We start from the raw sequence: 21,443 nt of genomic DNA on the forward strand, positions 1-21,443 counted from the left end.
ATGCGAGTAGATCGTGTATTTCAGGGAGGAATGAGGCATTTGATTTTGGGGGCCGGTATATGAGAAGCACTGTCATGGGGTAAAGAGGTTTGCATTTGAAGGCCAGACAGACACTCCATGGGAGGTAAAATCAGGCATCTGTAAGGAAGAGAGCTTCAGCTCAGCACGATGAATGATGGCTAGGCCGCCACCAGTACGGCCAGAGCTGCGACCTTTCTCCATGTAATTATAGCCAGGGGGCAGGCCTCATTTAGCCTGCCTCATCAACTGTATATGCATATTGTATCTTAATGTTTTATGATGCTGTTTTATGTTGATGTTTTTTATGATGTTGTTTTATGTTGATGTATGTCCTGTTTTAGGATGGAGAGGGCGCGCAGGTGGACCAGAACAGAGAGAAGAGGACGAGGAGAGGAGGACGGGAGGAGGAAAAGAGGGGACCTGAACCGATTCAAAGAAGATCAACTATGAAGAACGACAAAGGGACACGAGAAAGGGGCATGAAGGGACACGGTGATCCAAGGAAAGATACAAGACAAAATCAACTTGGAAGAGTACCCAATACAAACATACACACGGGGGACCTGGAGATGAGAATAGATACAACAGAGGAAAGATAATTGAACAGTTACCCCAAGTAGTATAAAACTATAACACCAGAATTTAGAATAATTAACACTGATTTACAATACACGCGTTATTATATCGGCCTCGCGTGGGACGGACCTGGGATGTGGGGGAACCCTATTTCTGGGGGTGGATGGCGGGAGGGGGGGGGGGTCCCTCTTATGGGGGTCTGGGAGGCTGAACGCAGCCATATTCAAGGGGCCCATGTTAGTGCATAAGTATTGTTTAAGTGTTGTTTGTCTATAAATGTTAATCCAAATTTAAGTTAGAAAAAATTAAATTTACTCAGTTTGAGTAAAATTTACTCTGCGAAATGTACTGTGTGGGTGTCGACATTTCCGATGACCTCTCTTGGACCCTCAACACTGGTCAAGAAAACTCACCAGTGCCTCTTCTTCCTGAGGACACGGAGGAAAGCTCACCAGTGCCTCTTCTTCCTGAGGACACTGAGGAAAGCCCACTTGCCACTTGGATACATGGGGTTTTGTATCCACAACAACATAAAATCATATTCAGACATTTTCTCCAGGCAGCTGCATACGCTCTGTCCTCATTGAGAACTAAGCCGTTAAAATAGACGCTATATGGATGCAAGTCCTTCTAGTACCAAGCCTTCCAATACTTGAATTCATGACAATATAATTCCCTAACTTCAACGACACAGAATGCAATGTCCATGACCGATACTTGTGAGCATCAATGGTCAAAGGTTTTTTTTCGTTGGTTGGCTGATGTGAATCTCCCAGATATCGTTATTTTGCACTTACATTTACAATTTGGATGAGTCTGTAAACAATAAATGTTATTAGCCTAATTTATGTTATTTGGTTTGTCACTGACCTTCAAACATCTAACCGGTGCGATTGGTTGGGGGGGGGGGGGGGATTATTTAGGAGGGAAAACTGATATTTCCCCAAACGTTTTGCATAATCATTCATTTTCCATTACTTTTTCAGCCTCAAGTTCAAGTTTCAAGTTTGTTTTTATTAGTCACATATAAGGTACATGTACTTTACAGTGAAATGCTTGGTTCTAAATCCTGAACTGATGTGAAATGAAAGGGAAATGTCCCCCAAACCTGACACACACACCCCTACCTGTCTCAGTGCTGGATTCCTTTTTCTGCACGGTCCGCGGTTTAACTTCAAACATCTCCTGTTTGTAGAGTGGGCGGCCACCCCACTCACACACACTGCCGGACAGGAAAAAGTGGCGTAGCGGCTACCGTTGTGACATCATATCCTGTTCCTCCACCACTGCAGCGGATGCTCACTTTACCTGTAATTTAAATAAGAGCAAAAACGTATTGGCTTGAGAGAAAAAGTATTGGTTTGGGACTCGACGCCATTAACATCTTATTTGGTCAGTTTGGGGAAACTATTTCCGTCTGATATTGTGGTGGGCGGAACACGGTGGACAGCCTCTATAAAAGGTGGAATGGGATCGAATCAAAGAACAGGATGTGTTCTGAGAGGAGGGTGAAGATTAGAAATGGATGAAAAACAGGGAAATCCCAACTGGAGGAGAAGTCTGTGGTGGAGTAGAGGTCTAAGCACTCGCCTGCCACCGCAGAGGTTCAACCCGGGGTTCGATTCCTGGTACCTCCAGCTTGGTCAGTCATCCCTATGAATGCGATTGGCCGAGTTTGTGGGTGGGAAGCCGGTGGGGTTCGAGTCCTGGTCGTTGCAACAGTGACTCCTACTGGTCGGTCCTATAGGTCTGCATTTTAAATGTAAGTAGTCAAAAGTAGGGGTGCACGATATTGATTTTTTTTGACCCCGATATCGATACCGATAACTTTCTGCTCCTAAAGGTCGATACCGATATATATATATTTATTGTATTATAATTTTTTTTTTTTTATGTATATTCCTGTAGTGTTGACCTAACCAGATGTATCATGACATGAGCGTTACTACTATGAACAAAACAAAGCCAAGAGAACAGTTTTGACTCTTCAAATAAAGTGACTATATTTATTTTTCCAAATAAATATAATTTGAGTCAATCACAAAATTCACAATCCGTCAATGTCATTAACAATGTGTTTCCCTGAACAATGAGTGAACTAAAAACCAACAGGTATTGTGCTTTGTCAGTAGGGATGGGTAGCATTGGGTACCGTTCACATTTGAACCGATACGGTACCGGTACCTGTGAATCGATACCGGTACCCAATGGTACCTTTTTTCGGTACTTTAGTCTCTAAAAATGTAATCTACCTACCCCAGTTGTGAAAAAAAAATCCAAACTTCAAATAATCACATTTTCGACAGTTTTCGGCTTGCCATTGCCCCGACTGCTTTGTTGTTGAATCAAGTAAAATCCTAAGTAAGCATATATTGTGCGTGTGAACGTTGACATGGGGGGGATGTTTTTTTTTTTTATTGTAAAAAAAAAAAGAAAAAAATATCTGAGCTATCAATAATTGTATCTGGTTTATCGGGATGACGTCATAATTGCTGATATCTGCCCGATAATTATCAACCCGATAATTATCGTACATCCCTAGAAGTATGTTTTTTTTTCTGAAATGTAATTGAGTAAAAGTATACAAACCTAATAATACTAGAGTAAAGTACAAATCCCCCAAAACAGTACTTAAGTATTGTAACAAAGTACAATTACTCAAGTACTTTACACCCCTGGCTATATATAGGCTATATATTGCCCAGTCATAATTTGAAGGAAGTTATCTATTCCTAGGGATGATTAGATTAATTAAATCTGATGGTGATTATATAACAATACAATAACAAAATATTTGAGGCATTACAAAACCTCACGTTTAATTAATTTGATTTCAATGCTTATGAAGTGTAATTATAGGTATGTCAATGTGATGGATCCGATTCAGTCAGCAATAATAAATGAATGTATTCAAATCCGAGAGGATTTTAAGGGACCTATAAGTTATAACCTTATGTTTAGCCTATAAATGTATTATATGAATAAACATAGAGGCTTACATGTTATTTTATTTTCAATTCCAATTTTACAGATCAATGCGATTAGAATTCCTCATTATTATCTATATATTTCTGCACCACTGGTGAGAGACCAATTCCAAAACCAATGGTCATGCTGGACCTACAAAAGGCCTTCGACACTGTCAATCACTCCATTCTGATTGACAAAGTGAGCTGGATGCAATCCTACCTGGAGGGGAGAGAACAGATGGTGGAGGTAAACGGTACTCTATCCCCCCCCCCCCTCACAGTGAGCTGTGGTGTTCCACAAGGAAGCATACTAGGACTGCTACTGTTCCTAATTTATGCAAATGACATGTCGTCAGCTTGTGACTGCAACTTGTTCCTGTATGCGGATGACTCAGCCCTGCTGGTCTCTGACAAGAACAAGTTGCAGGTTGAAAAAACCCTCAGCTCGGAACTAGGCAAAATCTGCATATGGCTCGCTGATAACAAACTATCATTACACATGGGCAAAACAGAGTCCATTCTCTTCGGTTCAAATAACAAACTCAGCAAGACCGACGGCTTCTCAGTTACAGTGGGTGACAATATTGTCACAAGGAAAGATGAAATTACCTACCTGGGTTCCATCCTAGAGGCAAATCTTTCCTGTGACAAAATGGCATCCAATGTAATAAAAAAAAGTCAACCAACGAACTAGATTCTTGTACCGGATCTCCTCTCTGGTAAACAAGAACACCCTGAAGACTCTGGCAGGAGCACTCATTCAAGGGTACTACGACTATGCTTGCACCTCATGGTACCAAAGCACCTCAAAGGCGCTAAAAACAAGATTACAAACATGAAACATCACAAAACAAACTGGTCAGACTACTACTTGACCTTACCCCTAGAACCCACCTCACCCCTGCCCACTTTGACAACCTAGGATGGCTTAGAGTAGACGACAGAGTATAGCAACTTGCAATGGGCCTGGTCTACAAGATACACTATACGACTAAGGTACCCATGTACATGTCAAAATACTTCCCAAAGGTCAGTGAATACCACGACCACAACACCAGAGGAAGCTCAACAAATCATGTTAAACCCAGATTCGGCTCAAACAAGGGACTAAACACGTTTCGCAATTATGCCACATCAATGCGGAGCGCCCTACCCAAAGCTGTAAAGGAATGTGAATCCCTACCCACATTCAAAACCGCTCTTAACACTTTGTATGCCACTAACGGCTTTTCTCGGGTTTACGCCCTCGTTTTTTGTTTTTTTTATTAGCGATCTGAAATCATATTGCATCACGCGAGCCTACCGTTGGAGATCCAGGGACCGCCGGCGCTCAAATGTGAAAAAAGCGCCCCCTATCGTCTCCCAGATGGTAAATCACCCTTTTGGAATGGACTCAATGAAAGTGAATGGGAGAACGGATTTCTGACTCCACATTTTACTTCTCACTGATGCAGCCGGGGTCTACCAGAGTTCATTCTGGAGCCTCTGAGCCACGGCGAATATGGGTTATACTGTACACACGATGGATCAATACAATTACCGATTTTTTCGAATGGCGATCGGAAATTGGAATAAACCATTTGGATACCATCTGACCTCAGGTAAGGAATCTATGTTATCAGTGTTAGGATAATCACTCGTTTTCACGGATATATAAGCGTTTATGTGATATGGCTGTTTTGAGTGACTGTAAAAGCCATGAGGAAATAAGAGCAGCGATTATCAGCGCACGGCACGAGCGTGCGTGCGCACACATATACTATCGATCATCTAGCGGTTATTTGAAAACGATTCATAAATAGGCCGACAAATGACAACGTTCTGGAATATTCCAGTAAAAGGCGATTATCATAGGCATGGGTTGTTTTTTCCCCTGAAAACGGGTGATTTTCAAAATGCTATCAAACGGAAATGAAGCGATAAAAATACAATTTGCCTTGACAATGTTGACTGGAAAAAGATTCTTTGATAAGCGATGGGCAGATTAGACACATAGCCATAATTAAAAAAAATAGATTAGGCAATATTAACGTTAACATTGGCCGTGGATGGTGGCATTCAAGGGGGTAAAAAGGAAAACACGGCTGGCGCTCAAAGTGTTAAAGAGCACTGCAATTCGAAACTGGCCACCATAAATGTCCAAACCCCCACCACCTCCTAATAGACAGTCTCCTCCCCACTGCATGTATATATTCTCTCCCCGCCGTATGTATATTTCTCTCCCACCCACCCACCCCCTCCAAATGTACAGTCCAATCCCCATCATATGTATACTCTGTCAGGATCTATGGGTAACAGTACTGTATATTTGAATACCGTTTATGTCACAAATGTATCGGTACTAAATACCTGTATGTCCCTATGCCATAAATGTCATGCATGTTGTGTATGTCATAAATGTCAATATGAAATGAAAATGGGGGACCCTAATGTAAACAAGACAAACGTCTTTCTCTGGTGTGCATCCCCTTAACAATTGTGTGTATTGAGCCGTACTGTATTGTACCCACATTCATTCATTCCCCCTATTGATCTGTGATCCAGAGAACATTCACCCACCCCCTCTCCTAACGCGCCCGCCCACCCTCCCCCTCCCCCTCCTCCTCTCGTCCAGTCGTTCCTCCTCCTGACATTCACAAGCTGAGGATGATCCACTCTCCCCTGCTTGGGAGACTTTAAAAGATAAAATTAAGGAAAGCCTAAATATTGCTCTATTAATTTATAAAAAAAAATTATAAAGGAGTGATATTTGCAAATTACCAAAAAGAAGAAAGGGGGGGTGTTTTCAATGTTAAGAATGAAGAATTATTGGCAATGTGGATATTATCCTCCATCATATAATTTAAGTATTAATTAATGTTCCCACATGGAAGTGGCAGATATGGGGTAGGCAGGGCATGATAAATAAGCGTAGGCTTCTTCCTACTCCTTTTTGAACAGTGATATGATATGTAGTATATATCTTCGTTGTTTGTCTTTCGAAAAATTTATTTAAATCATGTTTGAAATAAAGATTCATTCATTCAAAGAGGGATAGTTCAGATTTTTGGACCCCTAGCCCTTCCTCATACTAGCTCCATCTAGTTAGCCAGCAAACAGATACAAAGTCAATGGTGGTCGAGCTGCTGTCTGTACAAGCCGACTGTAGACAACTGAAATGTACTCTGCACAGTGCACGGCTGCACGCAAGTACATTTCTCTCGTCTTCAGTCAGCTTGTACTGTACAGCTTGGCCTTGACCCCATTGACTTTGCATTGGTTTGTGGCTAACTATCCGGAGCTGGTACGAGGAACAGCATGGATTAGGTTGAGAAATGATTCTACTGATCAACATCATCACTGGCATGTAGGAAATAGGGCTAGAGACGGGACTGTCCCCTTTCTATATAAACCCTGCCCATCTCATACTCGAAACAGAAACATCCCCAGAAAGACATGAAAGGATTTGGAGGATCTCCTCTGCTCGTTTCTGTGTGTATTCTACAAAGACCCCGTTTGTTTCCGAGGCTGTTACACTAATCGCATCCTTTGACAAAAACAGCTTCAGGCAACTTGAGTCTCCCTTAGGCCCTGCAAGATTCAGGCAAGCGCCTCCCTGTGTGTGTTTATGTGTGTTTATGTGTGCGTGTGTGTGGTTGATTTTCAAGGCCAGTATTTTAGGGGGACTGGGGGTGGGGGGGGGGGGGCTGGGGGTGTTGGGGGGGGGGGGGGGTCGCCACAGAGCCCTCCCCTATATCCTGTTATCCACTCCAGGGACTCCCTTGGCGCTTACAGGGGATGACCGGGGTGGAGACAGAGACAGGATGTTACTTCTTAAAGGAATGGACGGGACGTGGGTCTGGGGCTCTATGGCCACTGGCCAGGGCTATGCTGTTTGGTGAAGAGTAGCTCCTCTCTGAACAACAGGCAAACACATTCAATAACAGTGGTTATTATCCAAAAAGCATCTCATCGAGGCAAATTTTATTTACATTTATATTTAGTCATTTAGCGGACGGTTTTTATCCAAGTTATGTAGGACAAGACAGCAGGAAGGGTACAACAGTTAACTCTTTCAGCCGAGTAACAATGTTCATCAAAGTGTTGAGACATGAGTGCTGCAGTGTTGACTGCATAGTAGTAGAGACATATTAGTATATTAGGAGGAGTGAATTAGAGCATATTTCATGGTAAATAAGGTAAATGGACCGCATTGACATATCGCTTTACAACTTATGTCTCACTCACACATTCACGGCGAAGGCAATCATTGCAAGGGCCAACCTGGTCATCGGGAGGAGTTCGGGGTTAAGTGTCTTGCTCAAGGACAGTTTGAGCCAGGAGGAGCCGGAAACTATATATTTTTTCTATCGAGGCAAGAAGGACTTGGAACCCCCACACGTCAAAGAGATTGTGTTGGTGTTTTAATAAGAGTTGAATCCCTTACATGAGAATAGAGACCGACCGATACTGGATTTTTAGGGCCGATACCTATATTAGAGAGTAAATTATTCCGGTAACAATAATCAGATTCTTATATATTTATTTTATTCTATTATATATTACACTTCTTCCATCCTCAGCCACGTGTGAACATTTATTTAAAAAAGCAAGTATAAATAAAAATATAAATAAACAGAATTATATTTTGGATGGAATCAATACCAGAATGCTTGTTGTTAATAACAGGCCTCAAGATTGGGGCGGCTACGTGGCGTAGTGGGCAAGGCGCTCGCCTCGAATGCGAAGACGCTGGGCTCGCCTGTTCGAGCCCAGCGCTCCACATTGCTTTCAGTTTAGCTGGTCGTTCATACTAATACACATTGGCCGTATTAGGGGGTGGGAAACTGATGGGTGGGGATCAGGCGTTGTGGACAGCGACTCCTACAGGTCGGTTGGTGCGCCTGCGCAGTGGAATCAGGAAGTGTCGGGGGCAGCGTGAGCCTCCCACGCGTTACTCCTCGCCACTGAGAGATCGAGCTGCGCAGGTGAAAAGATGCGACTGCTGTTACCTCAAGTACCGGAGGGGACTTGTGCTATGTATGACTTAGTCCACATAGCAGCCGGCTTGTGGGAGGCAAGAAACAGCGTTCGACGCCGTTCGTGACAGGGGAGGGTTGAATTGGATGATACGAAATTGGGATGGGAGAAAAAGTGGATAAAAAAAAAAACAGGCCTCAAGATTAATGCCAGTACGGTCACTGGATGGCTACATTGTCATCTCCAGTATAATACAGCAATAATATTATTGATTTGTCGCTTAGTGTATCAATATCTAATGACAAGTAACAACACATAGATAATAGGCTAGGCTAAGGCTTGATTCAAACCATTGCTCTTAGAACACATTGTGTAGTATTCTTTATCCAATGTTTCCATCTTTACTTAGACTATCCACTGTGTCCTGTACATAGATTTAGAAGCGGTGGCCAGTGGCCACAGCCCACCACAAATAGAATTTCCCCAAAAGACACAATAACACGCTAGTTGCGTGGCAAGCAGCCTACACACTCACTTCTCAAGTTATTCATGTAGACTGAATTTCACAGATTCCAATGTCCCAAGTACCACAGACAGATGACACAAGAACCCAATCTACTGCCTTGCACTGTAATCATACCTGCTTACATCATCCTACCCATAGAACACTGTTTACATACCTGTATGATATAGCCATGTACACTAATGCTATTATACTGTATATACAGTACTATATACATATATGTATCTACAACTGTTGGATATATCTGCTGCATACGTCTGTTCACATACCTGTATATATATATATATATATATATATATATATATATATATCTGTATACATGCCATACTTACTCTTACTAGTTTATACCACTGACCAGTATGGCTAATACCATAGTATATTTATGACTGTACAATAGACTGCCACTGTAGTGTACATACATCAGTTTAGCATATATTACTCAGTAGCTTCTTGTTATATATATTACATGTAATCATCACATGCAACTTATTTTCATTGTACTGTACTTGTGCTGTGTGATGACAATACATTTGAATCGAATCTATAAAGGCTAGCCTACACATACACTAGTTTGGCTTCGGCACTAGACATGGATTTGAAAAGACAGCAGCTCCACAAAGTGACACGCCTTCGCTGTGAGCTGTCCTACACGTCCCACAACCCTCTCATCGCTCTACTCATCTTCAGTTTGTTAGGTCTGCTCTCTACAGTCCTCCCTCTCAGTAACGGATGAGTCATGACACCAGTGAAACAAAGGTCAGTGAATAAATACCACGACCACAACACCAGAGGGAGCTCCACAAATCATGTTAAACCCAGATTCGGCTCAAACAAGGGACTAAACAGGTTTAGCAATTATGCCCCATCATGTGGAACGCCCTACCCACAGCTGTAAAGGAATGTGAATCACTACCCACCTTCAAAACCACTCTCAAAGAGCAAAGAGTCTTTCTCTGGTCCCCTTAACAATTGTGTGTATTGAGCTGTACTGTATTGTACCCATTCTGCTAATACAATTGTCAATCAATCAATCAAAAACCATGGGTCAAACAAAGCTATCCCACCCAACCCTGTATTTAAGGAGAAAAGAAAAAAAAAGAAAAAAAACTGATCAGGAGAAAATATTTCTAACACATAGCCAGGTCCTCCTCTCCTACGTTCACAGCAGATTCCAATCAAATCAGCCGAGCTCAAATCTGACAAGCTGAAGCTAAAGTAAGGTCACTGCAGGCGAAGGAAGAGCAGAACGTGACCTTCCTCAAGACTTGCATCCATTATCTGGAACAGTCAGTTGAACATCCAACAGGGCACAAACAAACCCTGTCCTGTCTGGCCAAAGGAAACTATCAGTAGATTGTTGCTTATCAAACCAACAACAGCAGTTCACAATAACACGCCGTCAGCATGAAATACCAATGAATAATACACCCATTTACCCGGCTAAATGCGTGTTGTTACAACTTGTTAGTTTGTAGGCGAATTAACGTGTGAACAAAAAGACTGAAGGTGCGATAAATTAGAGGATAAACGGCATTGCTTTCATCATAATCTCTCTGATCTAACAAGTGATAAGAGAAGCTCACGTTAGCACGATCTAAGCTGAGGTAAAAACCATGGAGATGTTGGTAAAAACCGGTCATCTTCCATTTATGTTTACGCACATTTCTCGGCCCTGGAGTTTATTAACCGCGCGTGTTTGTGGTAATAATTAATAATGTTTATGTTATGTTTGGCCCTTGACGCTGAAGATGCTCGGCGATGATGGTGATGGCTAACAAACACAACATCCAACAATGCGTTGGATGTTACATGTTAGCTCAATAACATCAACATGATCCACGTCTTTCCTTTCTTGACTTGAGCCCATTTCAATGTTATATGGTGACTTAGTAGGAGTATAAGCTTACCCTTTGACAATAGTCTTCATTACACATCGGAGAGTACATGTGTTCCTGTCAGATCCTCTCCAAGCCCTCAAACAATGGAGGGACAGGAGGCGGGACTTTGGGGAATCTGTTGGGAGTAGGGTATATCTGCCGAGCCGCAAGCCCCGCCTCAAAAACCGAGTACAAGCCACGAAGCCCCGCCCAGACGTTGGGCTTGCGGCTCTGCAGATATCCCCTATTGAATCTGTTGGGGGCAAATAGCTAACGGCGGCATCAAAGTGCGCCGGTGAATATGATGATGACGTACATATCATGCGGCCGCTTGACTGTGTCAAATTAAAAGTCCCGTCAATGTTTTATTTGCTTTATCGTTATTTTCGATCATAATAACTATGCGATTCTATTGATTAAAAACGTGATCGTATCGGTAAACGAGTTGGCAATAACTCCAATAAACAACCGGTGAAACAAAACAGTTTGCAGCATCCTGACTCTTATTTGGATTTACAGGTTTTTTTTTTTACGTCTGAACAGCTGGGAGGGGGACTGGTGGGGGGGGGGGGGGGTATTATAGTTGATCTTTTTTCCCCAATAATTTTCGAAGATTAAAAAAGGCCACTATTTCTCTCTGATTTCAAAATAGTTGTTCAGTAGTGAATGAGGTAGACGTGCGCGTTATGTAATGAATTGGTAGGCCCGTGGATAGTTTCGTAGGTAAGTTTATTTTTCTACAAAGTTAAACATTTACATTAATGTTGCTTTGTCATCATTATGAGCACAATGCATTTCCACTTTGTACCTCATACGGCATATGATATGCATAAACTGCCCCCTTTTAACGAGTGGGAGTAAACTAGTAACGTTGCCAAACTTAACATTGCTGTGATTTGGAATTTGTTAAACAAACCTCTTCGGCTTTATTCGTGGTTTATAATAATAATAGGCCAAACACTATAATAACCAATTATAAAGACTCACACCATTATGCTCAAAGGAGTAGGCCTAAATTGTAAAACATTGCACAAATCATGCTCACAGTCAGTAGCATTCACGTTTTGTTTAATGAGAAATTTAAATATAAAGTCAATTATTGACAAGATATGAATATTATTTCCTTACTTAGGGATCTAGAGGTCAAAGGGACGTGCCCGTGTTTTTGATTGATTGAAAACTTTATTAACAGATTGCAGAATGGGTACAGTACAGTACGGCTCAATACAATTGTTAAATGGGATGCAGACCAGAGAAAGACTTTCGTCTTGTTTACATCAGGGTCCCCCAGTCGTTTATATATCGACTGTGTGGACCAAATGTATAGTCTCTCCGTGCAATGGACATAATAACGAGACGTTCTTTCGACTGCACGAAATCTGGTGGGGGATAATAAAACTCCTTTGGCCGCGACGATCGTCGTTTTGTTTATGAACAGCGACGACTCCCTGTCAGCCGATGAGTAGAAGCGCCAGTACATTGGAATGTGAACCCGACGTGCTGCCAGGTAAAGCTGTTGATGCCTGGCTGGCTGGGGGTCGGTGCTTTCCGTGGGATCATCCACCACCAGCAGAGTCTCACATTACACTCTCTCTCTCTTGCCCTTCATTTTTCTGCCTTTCCTCGCCATCATCGGTCTCCTCCTGCAGCGCATGAAGGAATAATAAATGCCAACGCGTTGTAGTGTTACCACCGCCGCCAAAAGGAAAAGGACTCTCCATGTCTTTCTTGGTAAGAAGAGTATTATTCGGTATGAGTTTAACTTTGTTTTGTTTGTGCCTCTTCTTCTTCTTCGTGCTCAAGCAGTGTGTGCACTGTGCAGTGAGTGACGTGGGTTCTTCACGGTAGTCACGGTTCAATGCATGTGTCATTATGATTATGCATCTAGACAAATCTGCTATTGCATAATGGATAAGCCTGTAGTAGTGTGCGAAACTAAAACCATCCTGTTTAATCGTTTATTTATTTAATACTTTAATAATAAGCTGCCATGGTTTATATTAATGAGCATAATCTAATTATGCACGCATGCATATCCTCATGATTTTTCCCAGTTGGGAAATCATAAGTCAACAACCCCCCCCCCCCCCCCCCCCAATCAAAAGCTTTTGTTTAAGTCCCAAGCACTTTCATTGCTTACACAGTAGTCTATGTGTGTCTGCCCTGTTTTGGAATGTCAGATACAGTATCTGGGAGAGAGGAGAGTATATTAGTGCTTGCTTTCATACTCTGTATCTCTAGGCTTGCTCCTCATCTCTGACCCCCCCCCCCTCTTCTCCTTTCCTTGCTCTCTCTCTCTCTCTTTCTCTCTCTTCCCCAATCCTCATGGGGCTGAATATCACTTCCTCTTCTTCTCCACTGTTCTCCATTCCCTCTTCTCTTCTCTTCTCTTCTCTTCTCTTCTCTTCTCTTCTCTTCTCTTCTCTTCTCTTCTCTTCTCTTCTCTTCTCTTGTCCTCTCCTCTCTCTTCTCCATTCCCTCTCCTCTCTTCTCCTCTCTTCTCCATTCACTCTCCTCATCTCCTCTCTTCTACATTCCCTCTTCTCTCATCTCCTCTACATTCCCTCTCATCCCCTCTCCTCTCTTCTCCACTCCTCTCTTCTCTTCTCCTCTCTCCTCCACTCCTCTCTTCTCCTCTCTTCTCCTCTCCTCTCCTCTCTTCTCCACTCCTCTCTTCTCTTCTCCTCTCCTCTCTTCTCCTCTCCTCTCTTCTCCATTCACTCTCCTCATCTCCTCTCTTCTACATTCCCTCTCCTCTCTTCTCTCATCTCCTCTACATTCCCTCTCATCCCCTCTCCTCTCTTCTCCACTCCTCTCTTCTCCTCTCTTCTCTTCTCTTCTCTTCTCCTCTCCTCTCTTCTCCTCTCCTCTCCTCTCTTCTCCACTCCTCTCTTCTCCTCTCCTCTTCTCTCTTCTCCCCTCTCCTGTGTGGAGCATGTCTCATCTCTCTCCCACCCCCATCCCAGGACTGCTCCTGCATCTCCCACTCTCAGGTCCAGCCCGTGGGTATAGACGAACACTATGAAGACACCAGCCCACAGTTCCTGGTCAGTAGTCCACTGCCAAGCCACTGTTAAGTGGCATTCCTCAGGAGGGAGAGGCTTGGAGGCTAAATATAATAATAATAATAATAATAATAATAATAATAATAATAATAATAATAATAATAATAATAATAATAATAATAATAATAATAATAATAATAATAATAATAATAATAATAATAGATCAAATTTCTATAGCGCCTTTCATGAAACCCAAGGTCGCTTTACAATCACAACAAAAAATAGGAAGTAAGGAGGGTAGGGGACGCCACGCTGAAGGCTCTGTCACCGAAAGTCCGCAACCTGGTGCGAGGGATGGAGAGGAGACCCAGATCAGAGGATCGTAGGTTCTGGGATAGGCTAGATACCTTCACCAAGGACCTGTCTACCAGAATATATATATATATTATTATTATTAAATTGAATACAATTTTATTTACTCAGTTTGTATGATCAGAGACAGTGCATATTAATCAAGTTATACATTTATAAAAAAATAAATAAAAGATTATCCACCTTTTTCTCCTTATTTTCTATTTTTCTCCCATCCCAATTTCTCTGTTTCCAATTCTCCCCTCCCCTGTCTTGAACGTTGCTCGCATATGCCCCCCACAGGTCGGTCATAGGGAGGATAGAAGCCATGCATCACGTGTCCCCTACGGTACACAAGGAGGCAGCCTGTCACATCTTTTCACCTGCCAGCACGGACTCTCATTGGTGAGGTGTAATGTGTGGGAGGCTCACACTACCCCCGCTATTTCCTGTCTCTGCTGTGCAGGCGTCCCCCAACCGACCTGTAGGAGTCCAGATTACCACCCATCGACTTCCACCCGCTGACTCTGCCAATTGAGCCAGTATGACGGCCGGCCCAAGCCGGAGGCAACGCCGACAGCCGGATTTGAACCCGGTGTCTCTTACGTTGGTGACAAGCGCAATGTCCGCTGCGCCACCCAGCCGCCCTATACATTTATAAATGAATAAAAATGAAAAACTGTAAATATGCCAACGTTTGCAGGGTTGCTAGTTTTCAGCTGTAGTCCCTGGGCTAGATGTTAAAGCCAGAAAAGAAACAGAGAAATAGAAGGACATTCAAACTAATATAAAAAACAATTTAAGGTCAACGTCAACTTTATTTATATAGCACATTAAACCCAACCGAAGTTGCACCAAAGTGCTTTACAATATAAAAACAGAGAAATACTACAAATACAAAATACAATATACACAAAATCAAAAGCTACAATATATTAAAACAATCAAGACACGGCCGGGGATGTATGGCTTACCAAGCCTCAGAAAGCCAATGAAAACAGGTGAGTCTTCAGCTGTGCTTTAAAAATCTCTAGGGTCTCGGCAGACCTAATTTGCAGTGGAAGACTGTTCCACAATTTAGGGGCAGCCACCGCAAAAGCTTGGTCACCTTTTGTTTTTAACCTAGACCTTGGGACATCTAAAAGTAATTTGTTTGATGACCTCAGTGCTCTAGCTGGGGTACAAACATGGGGAAGTTCAGCTATAGCTACTGAGGGGCCAGACCATCCAATGCCTTAAACACAAACATCCCAATTTTAAAATCAATCCTGAAGTGAACAGGGAGCCAGTGCAGGGAAGCCAGCACTGGTATGATGTGTTCACGCTTCTTTGTGCCGGTCAAGAGGCGTTCAGTAGCGTTCTGCACTAGCTGCAGGCGTCGCAGGGAGAGCTGGTCTAGACCCACATACAGGGCATTGCAGTAATCCAGCCTCGATGAAATGAAGGCATGGATAACCCTCTCCAGGTCATTGGGAGAGAGGTAGGGCTTCACTTTGGTCAAGAGTCTCAACTGAAAAAAAGCCTTAGTACAGACCCAATTAGTCTGTCAAATTTAAAATCACTATCAAAAGTGACACCAAGGCTTTTGATAAAAGAGTGTTTTTTGGCATCGAGGGGCCCTAAAACACCAGCAGAGTTTTTTTTAAACAGTCCAGATGCTCAAACACAATAACCTCTGTCTTACCGTCATTAAGATTGAGGACATTTAAAACATGTTCTGTACATTGACTCACTAGGCATTCATGATGTATATATAAAAACATTGTGTACAAGGACAAATCAAAGCCCATACATGGACAAGCACTGCATAGGCAGGCACACACACACACACAACCAGGACAGTCAGGCTAGTGGGCAAGCGTACCGGGGTGGGGCAGCTGGACTGCGACGTGACTCGCTAATAGGGGGGTGTAGTGGTTACGTTATTGTTGTTTCCGGCCGGTCCACCTCGCTTGAAATTGCAATGTATTTCCAATGGACACATTTCTACATCGTCTCGTTTAAAACAAATAAAGCATGAACATTGGCATGGTGTACCTTTCTGTGTGTATTCAACCACAATCTAGCTCAGCATGAAACAATTCGCAATTAATTGTAAAATAATTACGTATATAATTTTATTTCAACAAAAAATGCTTAAACAATAATGTTAGTGATAGAATGGAACTCATTTTGTGCAAAAATGGAAAGCTTGCCAATGTTCATGAGGCAGAATTATTACAATAGCCGATAATACATTTCCCCAATGATAAATCCCTATACGGGTGGACCGCGCGGGAAACTAAAGTGACGTCAGACTACACCTCCCTATGGTCACAGACCTGATTTCCTATTATACGTATGCAGATAACGTAACTGCCACTAGATCGTCCTCCACCATAACACTGGTAGGTTCTTAGTGGTGGTGACAGGCTGGTGAGAGGAACATGCTGTACACATTCAGACTCAGTGAGAAAGACTAGTTCAAAGGAACACGCCAACATTATGGGAAATGTACTTAACGTCTTCTCCAGAGTCAGACAAGAAGATCTGACTTCAGACCAGTTTCCTCTCTGTACGTTCAGTAAAAAGCTATCCAGCTGCACGTTAGCCTATGAATAGAAGCAGATGGGTAGTGGCTAACCTAGCTAAAACTCCAGGATAGGTGTTAGTCTATTCATCCACAGAGAGGAAATTGATATCTATCTTCTTGTCTGACTCTGGAGAAGATGGTTAGTGAATTTCCCCAAATGTTGGTGTGTAGCGAGGAGCTACTGAATCTAACTATGCAAAAGTATCGAGAGCGTCAACTAAGTCTAGAGGTACGTGCCATCATAGAATTATAATTTATAGAACAGCCGTTCCCATTTAAATCTACATTATTGAATGGTCATTGAGCTGGTACACATTCAAATAGCTGCCATATAATGTTTAAAAATGTCCTGTGTAGCAGAGTAGCCCTGCCTGAGGTCTAGAAAGACTAATATCTCCCTTGGCCTGAGGCCTAGTAAGCCTAATATCTCCCTTGGCCTGAGGCCTAGTAAGCCTAATACCTCCATTGGTCTGAAGCCTAGTAAGCCTAATACCGCCATTGGCCTGAGGCCTAGTAAGCCTAATACCGCCATTGGCCTGAGGCCTAGTAAGCCTAATATCTCCCTTGGCCTGAGGCCTAGTAAGCCTAATACCGCCATTGGCCTGAGGCCTAGTAAGCCTAATACCTCCATTGGTTTAAAGCCTAGTAAGCCTAATACCTCTATTGGTCAGCACAGATGTCCGCCTCCCCATGCGGTAGACCTGTGTTCAAATCCAACTGCATCAACAGCGGTTTGATGAAAGCTGACCCGTTAGTTACCATGGCAACGGCATCGGTTGGATGACCTTTCCCGCGGCAGCCTCGTCTACACACTACATGTTATTATTTCTAATGGCGACGTTGTCAAAATTCTATATGGGAGCCGTCCTGACGTTACCAAATGGAGTCACTGCGACCCACCAGGAAAAGCCCTTTCTGGCCATTCAAGCTGTGTGTGTGTGTGTGTGTGTGTGTGTGTGTGTGTGTGTGTGTGTGTGTGTGTGTGTGTGTGTGTGTGTGTGTGTGTGTGTGTGTGTGTGTGTGTGTGTGTGTGTGTGTGTGTGTGTGTGTGTGTGTGTGTGTGTGTGTGTGTGTGTGTGTGTGTGTGTGTGTGTGTGTGTGTGTGTGTGTGTGTGTGTGTGTGTGTGTGTGTGTGTGTGTGTAAGAGAAGCAAAAGCCTCTCTCCTTCATCCCGCAGCGCCTGGCTCGCTGCCTCAGCACCGTCACCCCCTCCCCCCCCACCCACCCCCCACCCATGTTCAGCACAATGTCACAGTAGCGCCCTCTGACAGGCAATTGTCACCTCGCCACAATAATGGTGCTTTGACCTCTGCCTGGCTCAGAGACAGACGCCTGCCTCCTCTGCTACTGTCTAGCTACTGCAGCTCTCCGGTGGGGCAGTAGATTTCCTGATGTTTCCTAACGCATACTGTACCCTTCTTATAGTGGAAGCTGTAGCCACAGTTAAGTAGATGAATTGGAGTAAGGTGTGAGTGCGTGCTTGTGTGTGTGTGCGTGTGTGTGCGTGCATGTGTGTGTGTGTGTGTTTGAATTCTACACATAATCATAAGTAATGTGGTATATTATGTAACTATTAAATTACATACTGTATGAGGTGTTGAATTACAGTATGTAATTAGATGCAATTATTGAATGACATAATTGTGTGTGTGTGTGTGTGTGTGTGTGTGTGTGTGTGTGTGTGTGTGTGTGTGTGTGTGTGTGTGTGTGTGTGTGTGTGTGTGTGTGTGTGTGTGTGTGTGTGTGTGTGCGTGCGTGCGTGCGTGCGTGCGTCTTCCAGCGTAGCTCCGGAGTCTCTGAATACACCCTGAGTGGGGCCTCGGGTGGTGATGACATCACAGGCTTGTCTGCTGAGCCCGCCCACTATCAGCTGCTGTCGGCGCTGGGTGAGAGAGCACTGTTCACCCGCTGACGTCACAGTGTCAAGTCTACCCGTAACACAAGTAGATTATCCTTCAATTACAGCCACCAGCCACACGACTCGAGTGATGAGTTTGGGCGATCATAGTGTTAGCGTTACATATTTAAGCCTTTGCCCGACTCGCTCCCTTTTCACACACACACAGGAGGACGAAGTGGGCTTGAAGTGGGCTTATCGGCGGCTTGGTGGCAGTGTTGGGGTCAGATCGGCATTCTTTACGCCACCTATAAGCCACCTTGCTCTGTCTCTGTGCTGTGCAGCAGGTGCAGAGAGGAACCATTGGCAGAATTACACATACAAAGAAATCTCTGTCTGTGTGAATAGGGCTTTTGTGAACTCATCACTCTGTAGTATCTCTCAGGGCTTAATAATCTCCCCACTCTGGTGTTCCTCTCACACTCACACTGTGTGTCTCCAGGGAAGGGCTTCAATAACCTGAGCCAGGTGTGTATGGCGCGCCACACCCCTTCCGGCCAGCTGGTGGCAGTCAAGCACACCAACCTGGATGAATGCACAGAGGAAGAGCTGCTGCAGTTAATGGTGAGTGGCATAGATATATATATATAGATATCTATGGTGAGTGGAGCGTGTGATTTTTTCCCATAGCCTCTGTTTGCGAAGACGCTCCCTGATTGGCTAGCCCGTGTACAGCGAAGAAGAAAAGACTCTCTCTGATTGGTTTAGCTCCGAAGGGTCTCTTCCGCCTTGTACATATATATTCTCTGCTTCGAAGTGGTTATGCTTTGGCCCTCTTTCGAAGTGGGTTATGCTTAGAGTTAGGGTTAGAGCTAACCCTAACCATAACTCTAAGCATAACCCACTTCGAAAGAGGGCCAAAGCATAACCACTTCGAAGCAGAGAATATATATGTACAAGGCGGACATTTCTATCCCAGAGCCCTTCGGAGCTAAACCAATCAGTGAACACTTCAGGCAACCTACTTGCGTTCAGCGTTTCTCTGATTGGCCATGACGCCCATGTGACCGCAGCAGAGAGGCAGAGCGGCAGAGCGGAAGAAAGAAAGACAGGCATTCTATTGCCATGCTCTGCGACAAACTCTAACCTTAACCAACTCCGAAAGAATGCTTAAACTTAACCCTAACCATAACCAACTCCGAATGAATGCCTAAACTTAACCCTAACCTTAACCAACTCCGAAAGAATGCCTAAACTTAACCGGCGAAAGAAATATTGCCATGCTCTAAGACAAACTCTAACCTTAACCAACTCCGAAAGAATGCCTAAACTTAACCCTAACCTTAACCAACTCCGAAAGAATGCCTAAACTTAACCGGCGAAAGAAAGACAGACGCTAGTTACGTTTATATAGAGAGGCGATAAATTAATTAAACGTAAAAAAAATTGAAGTGATTCGAACTTGTCACCAACTGGACCGCAGGCTCCACAGCAAGGCGGCGAACGAGTTGAGCTAACCGTCGATGTTAAAACAAGGGGGATTGCGTGCGGCAACCTGCGCGCCGCTGCCGCTCTGCCGCTGCCGCCTGCCTCTGCCGCTGCCGCGGGGGCGTGCTAGGCGTGGTCACGTGGGGCGCTGAACGCAAGAAGGTTGCCTGAAGTAATGAAGCACGCGGGCTAGCCAATCAGAGAGCGTCTTCGCAAACAGAGGCTACGGAAAAAAACCATGCGAGTGGAGCAGATTTCCCAAAGTCAAACGTTGCCCATCCTCACGAGCTCTCACATCCCCACTCCTCGTTTGAAGGGAGGACATTGTGTCCCAGTTTCTTACTCTGCATATAATAGTAGTAAAGGCCCAATATGTAACCCAAGTGGGAAAAAAATTAGTTACCACCAAAAAAAAATAGTAATGTAGATTTTGGAACTTTAAAGAAAAGTATTAAGGCACACTTTTACTTTTAGTCAAGAATGCATAATTTCGAGTGGAAGCTGTTGAGCAAACAAGCGTAACTGTGAGGTTTTGCCCGCTGCTCACCACCTTTTCTCTGTTTCTTTAAAGCCTACTGTTAGAAATTCCCTTCTCACTCACTCTCTCTAGCCCCCACCCTCTCGTTCTTTACTCTCGTTTACTCTCAGTGGCCACACCTGGACTATTATCAATTACCTCTCGCACCTGTGGTGGCAGGCTAATTAGTTCCCCTGTGGGCTTTAAATACCAGGGCTCTTCCCCTCGTTTCGGGTGGGGTCGTGTTGTATTCATGCTGAGTCATATTCTCTAACATCTAGACTCTTTCGGGAGATCCTCTGGTCTACCAATGCTGTATATGGATTTCTCCAGCCTTGAGATGTTTTGCTCCAGCCTTCGTCTGCTGTCGCCGTAGCCTGTGGAGGAAACTGTTCTGCGCTCCCTGTAACTTCCACGGGAGGCACCCCAGCGTTCCACTGCAGACCCCAGCGCAGCTGTTCGTCCTGACGCACATCTAGACCAACGCGCATCTTCCGGACCCTCGGGCTTGGCACGCTCTCCAGTCACCAGCGCACAACGCGCATCTGCAAGGGCTTGGCACGCTCTCCAGTCACCAGCGCGCAACGCGCATCTTCAAGGGCTTGGCACGCTCTCCAGTCTCCAGCGCGCAACGCGCATCTTCAAGGGCTTGGCACGCTCTCCAGTCTCCAGCGCGCAACGCGCATCTTCAAGGGCTTGGCACGCTCTCCAGTCTCCAGCGCGCAACGCGCATCTTCAAGGGCTTGGC

The 21,443-nt window shown here is 44.1% G+C and overlaps 2 protein-coding genes across 2 annotated transcripts in view; one reads left to right on the forward strand and one right to left on the reverse strand.

Annotated features, from left to right (window-relative positions):
* trak2 (trafficking protein, kinesin binding 2) overlaps positions 1 to 11,011 on the reverse strand; it is a 77,889-nt gene extending 66,878 nt beyond the window's left edge. Inside the window, exons 1-2 of the mRNA XM_084313075.1 lie at positions 10,956 to 11,011; positions 1,725 to 1,905 (exon numbers count right to left, since the gene is read on the reverse strand). Of these exons, the coding sequence (XP_084169201.1) occupies positions 1,725 to 1,779 (55 nt within the window). The 5' untranslated portion in view covers positions 1,780 to 1,905; positions 10,956 to 11,011. The remainder of the gene's footprint in view (positions 1 to 1,724; positions 1,906 to 10,955) is intronic.
* A 496-nt stretch (positions 11,012 to 11,507) lies between these two features.
* Positions 11,508 to 21,443, forward strand: part of stradb (STE20 related adaptor beta) — a 50,316-nt gene continuing 40,380 nt past the window's right edge. The window contains exons 1-5 of the mRNA XM_084319145.1: positions 11,508 to 11,648; positions 12,575 to 12,656; positions 13,892 to 13,972; positions 18,634 to 18,739; positions 19,193 to 19,314. Coding sequence (XP_084175271.1) covers positions 12,645 to 12,656; positions 13,892 to 13,972; positions 18,634 to 18,739; positions 19,193 to 19,314 — 321 coding nt within the window. The 5' untranslated portion in view covers positions 11,508 to 11,648; positions 12,575 to 12,644. The remainder of the gene's footprint in view (positions 11,649 to 12,574; positions 12,657 to 13,891; positions 13,973 to 18,633; positions 18,740 to 19,192; positions 19,315 to 21,443) is intronic.

The sequence above is a fragment of the Notolepis coatsorum genome (genome assembly GCF_963971535.1).
Source record: "Notolepis coatsorum genome assembly, chromosome: 1".
In the NCBI taxonomy this organism is placed as follows: domain Eukaryota; kingdom Metazoa; phylum Chordata; class Actinopteri; order Aulopiformes; family Paralepididae; genus Notolepis; species Notolepis coatsorum.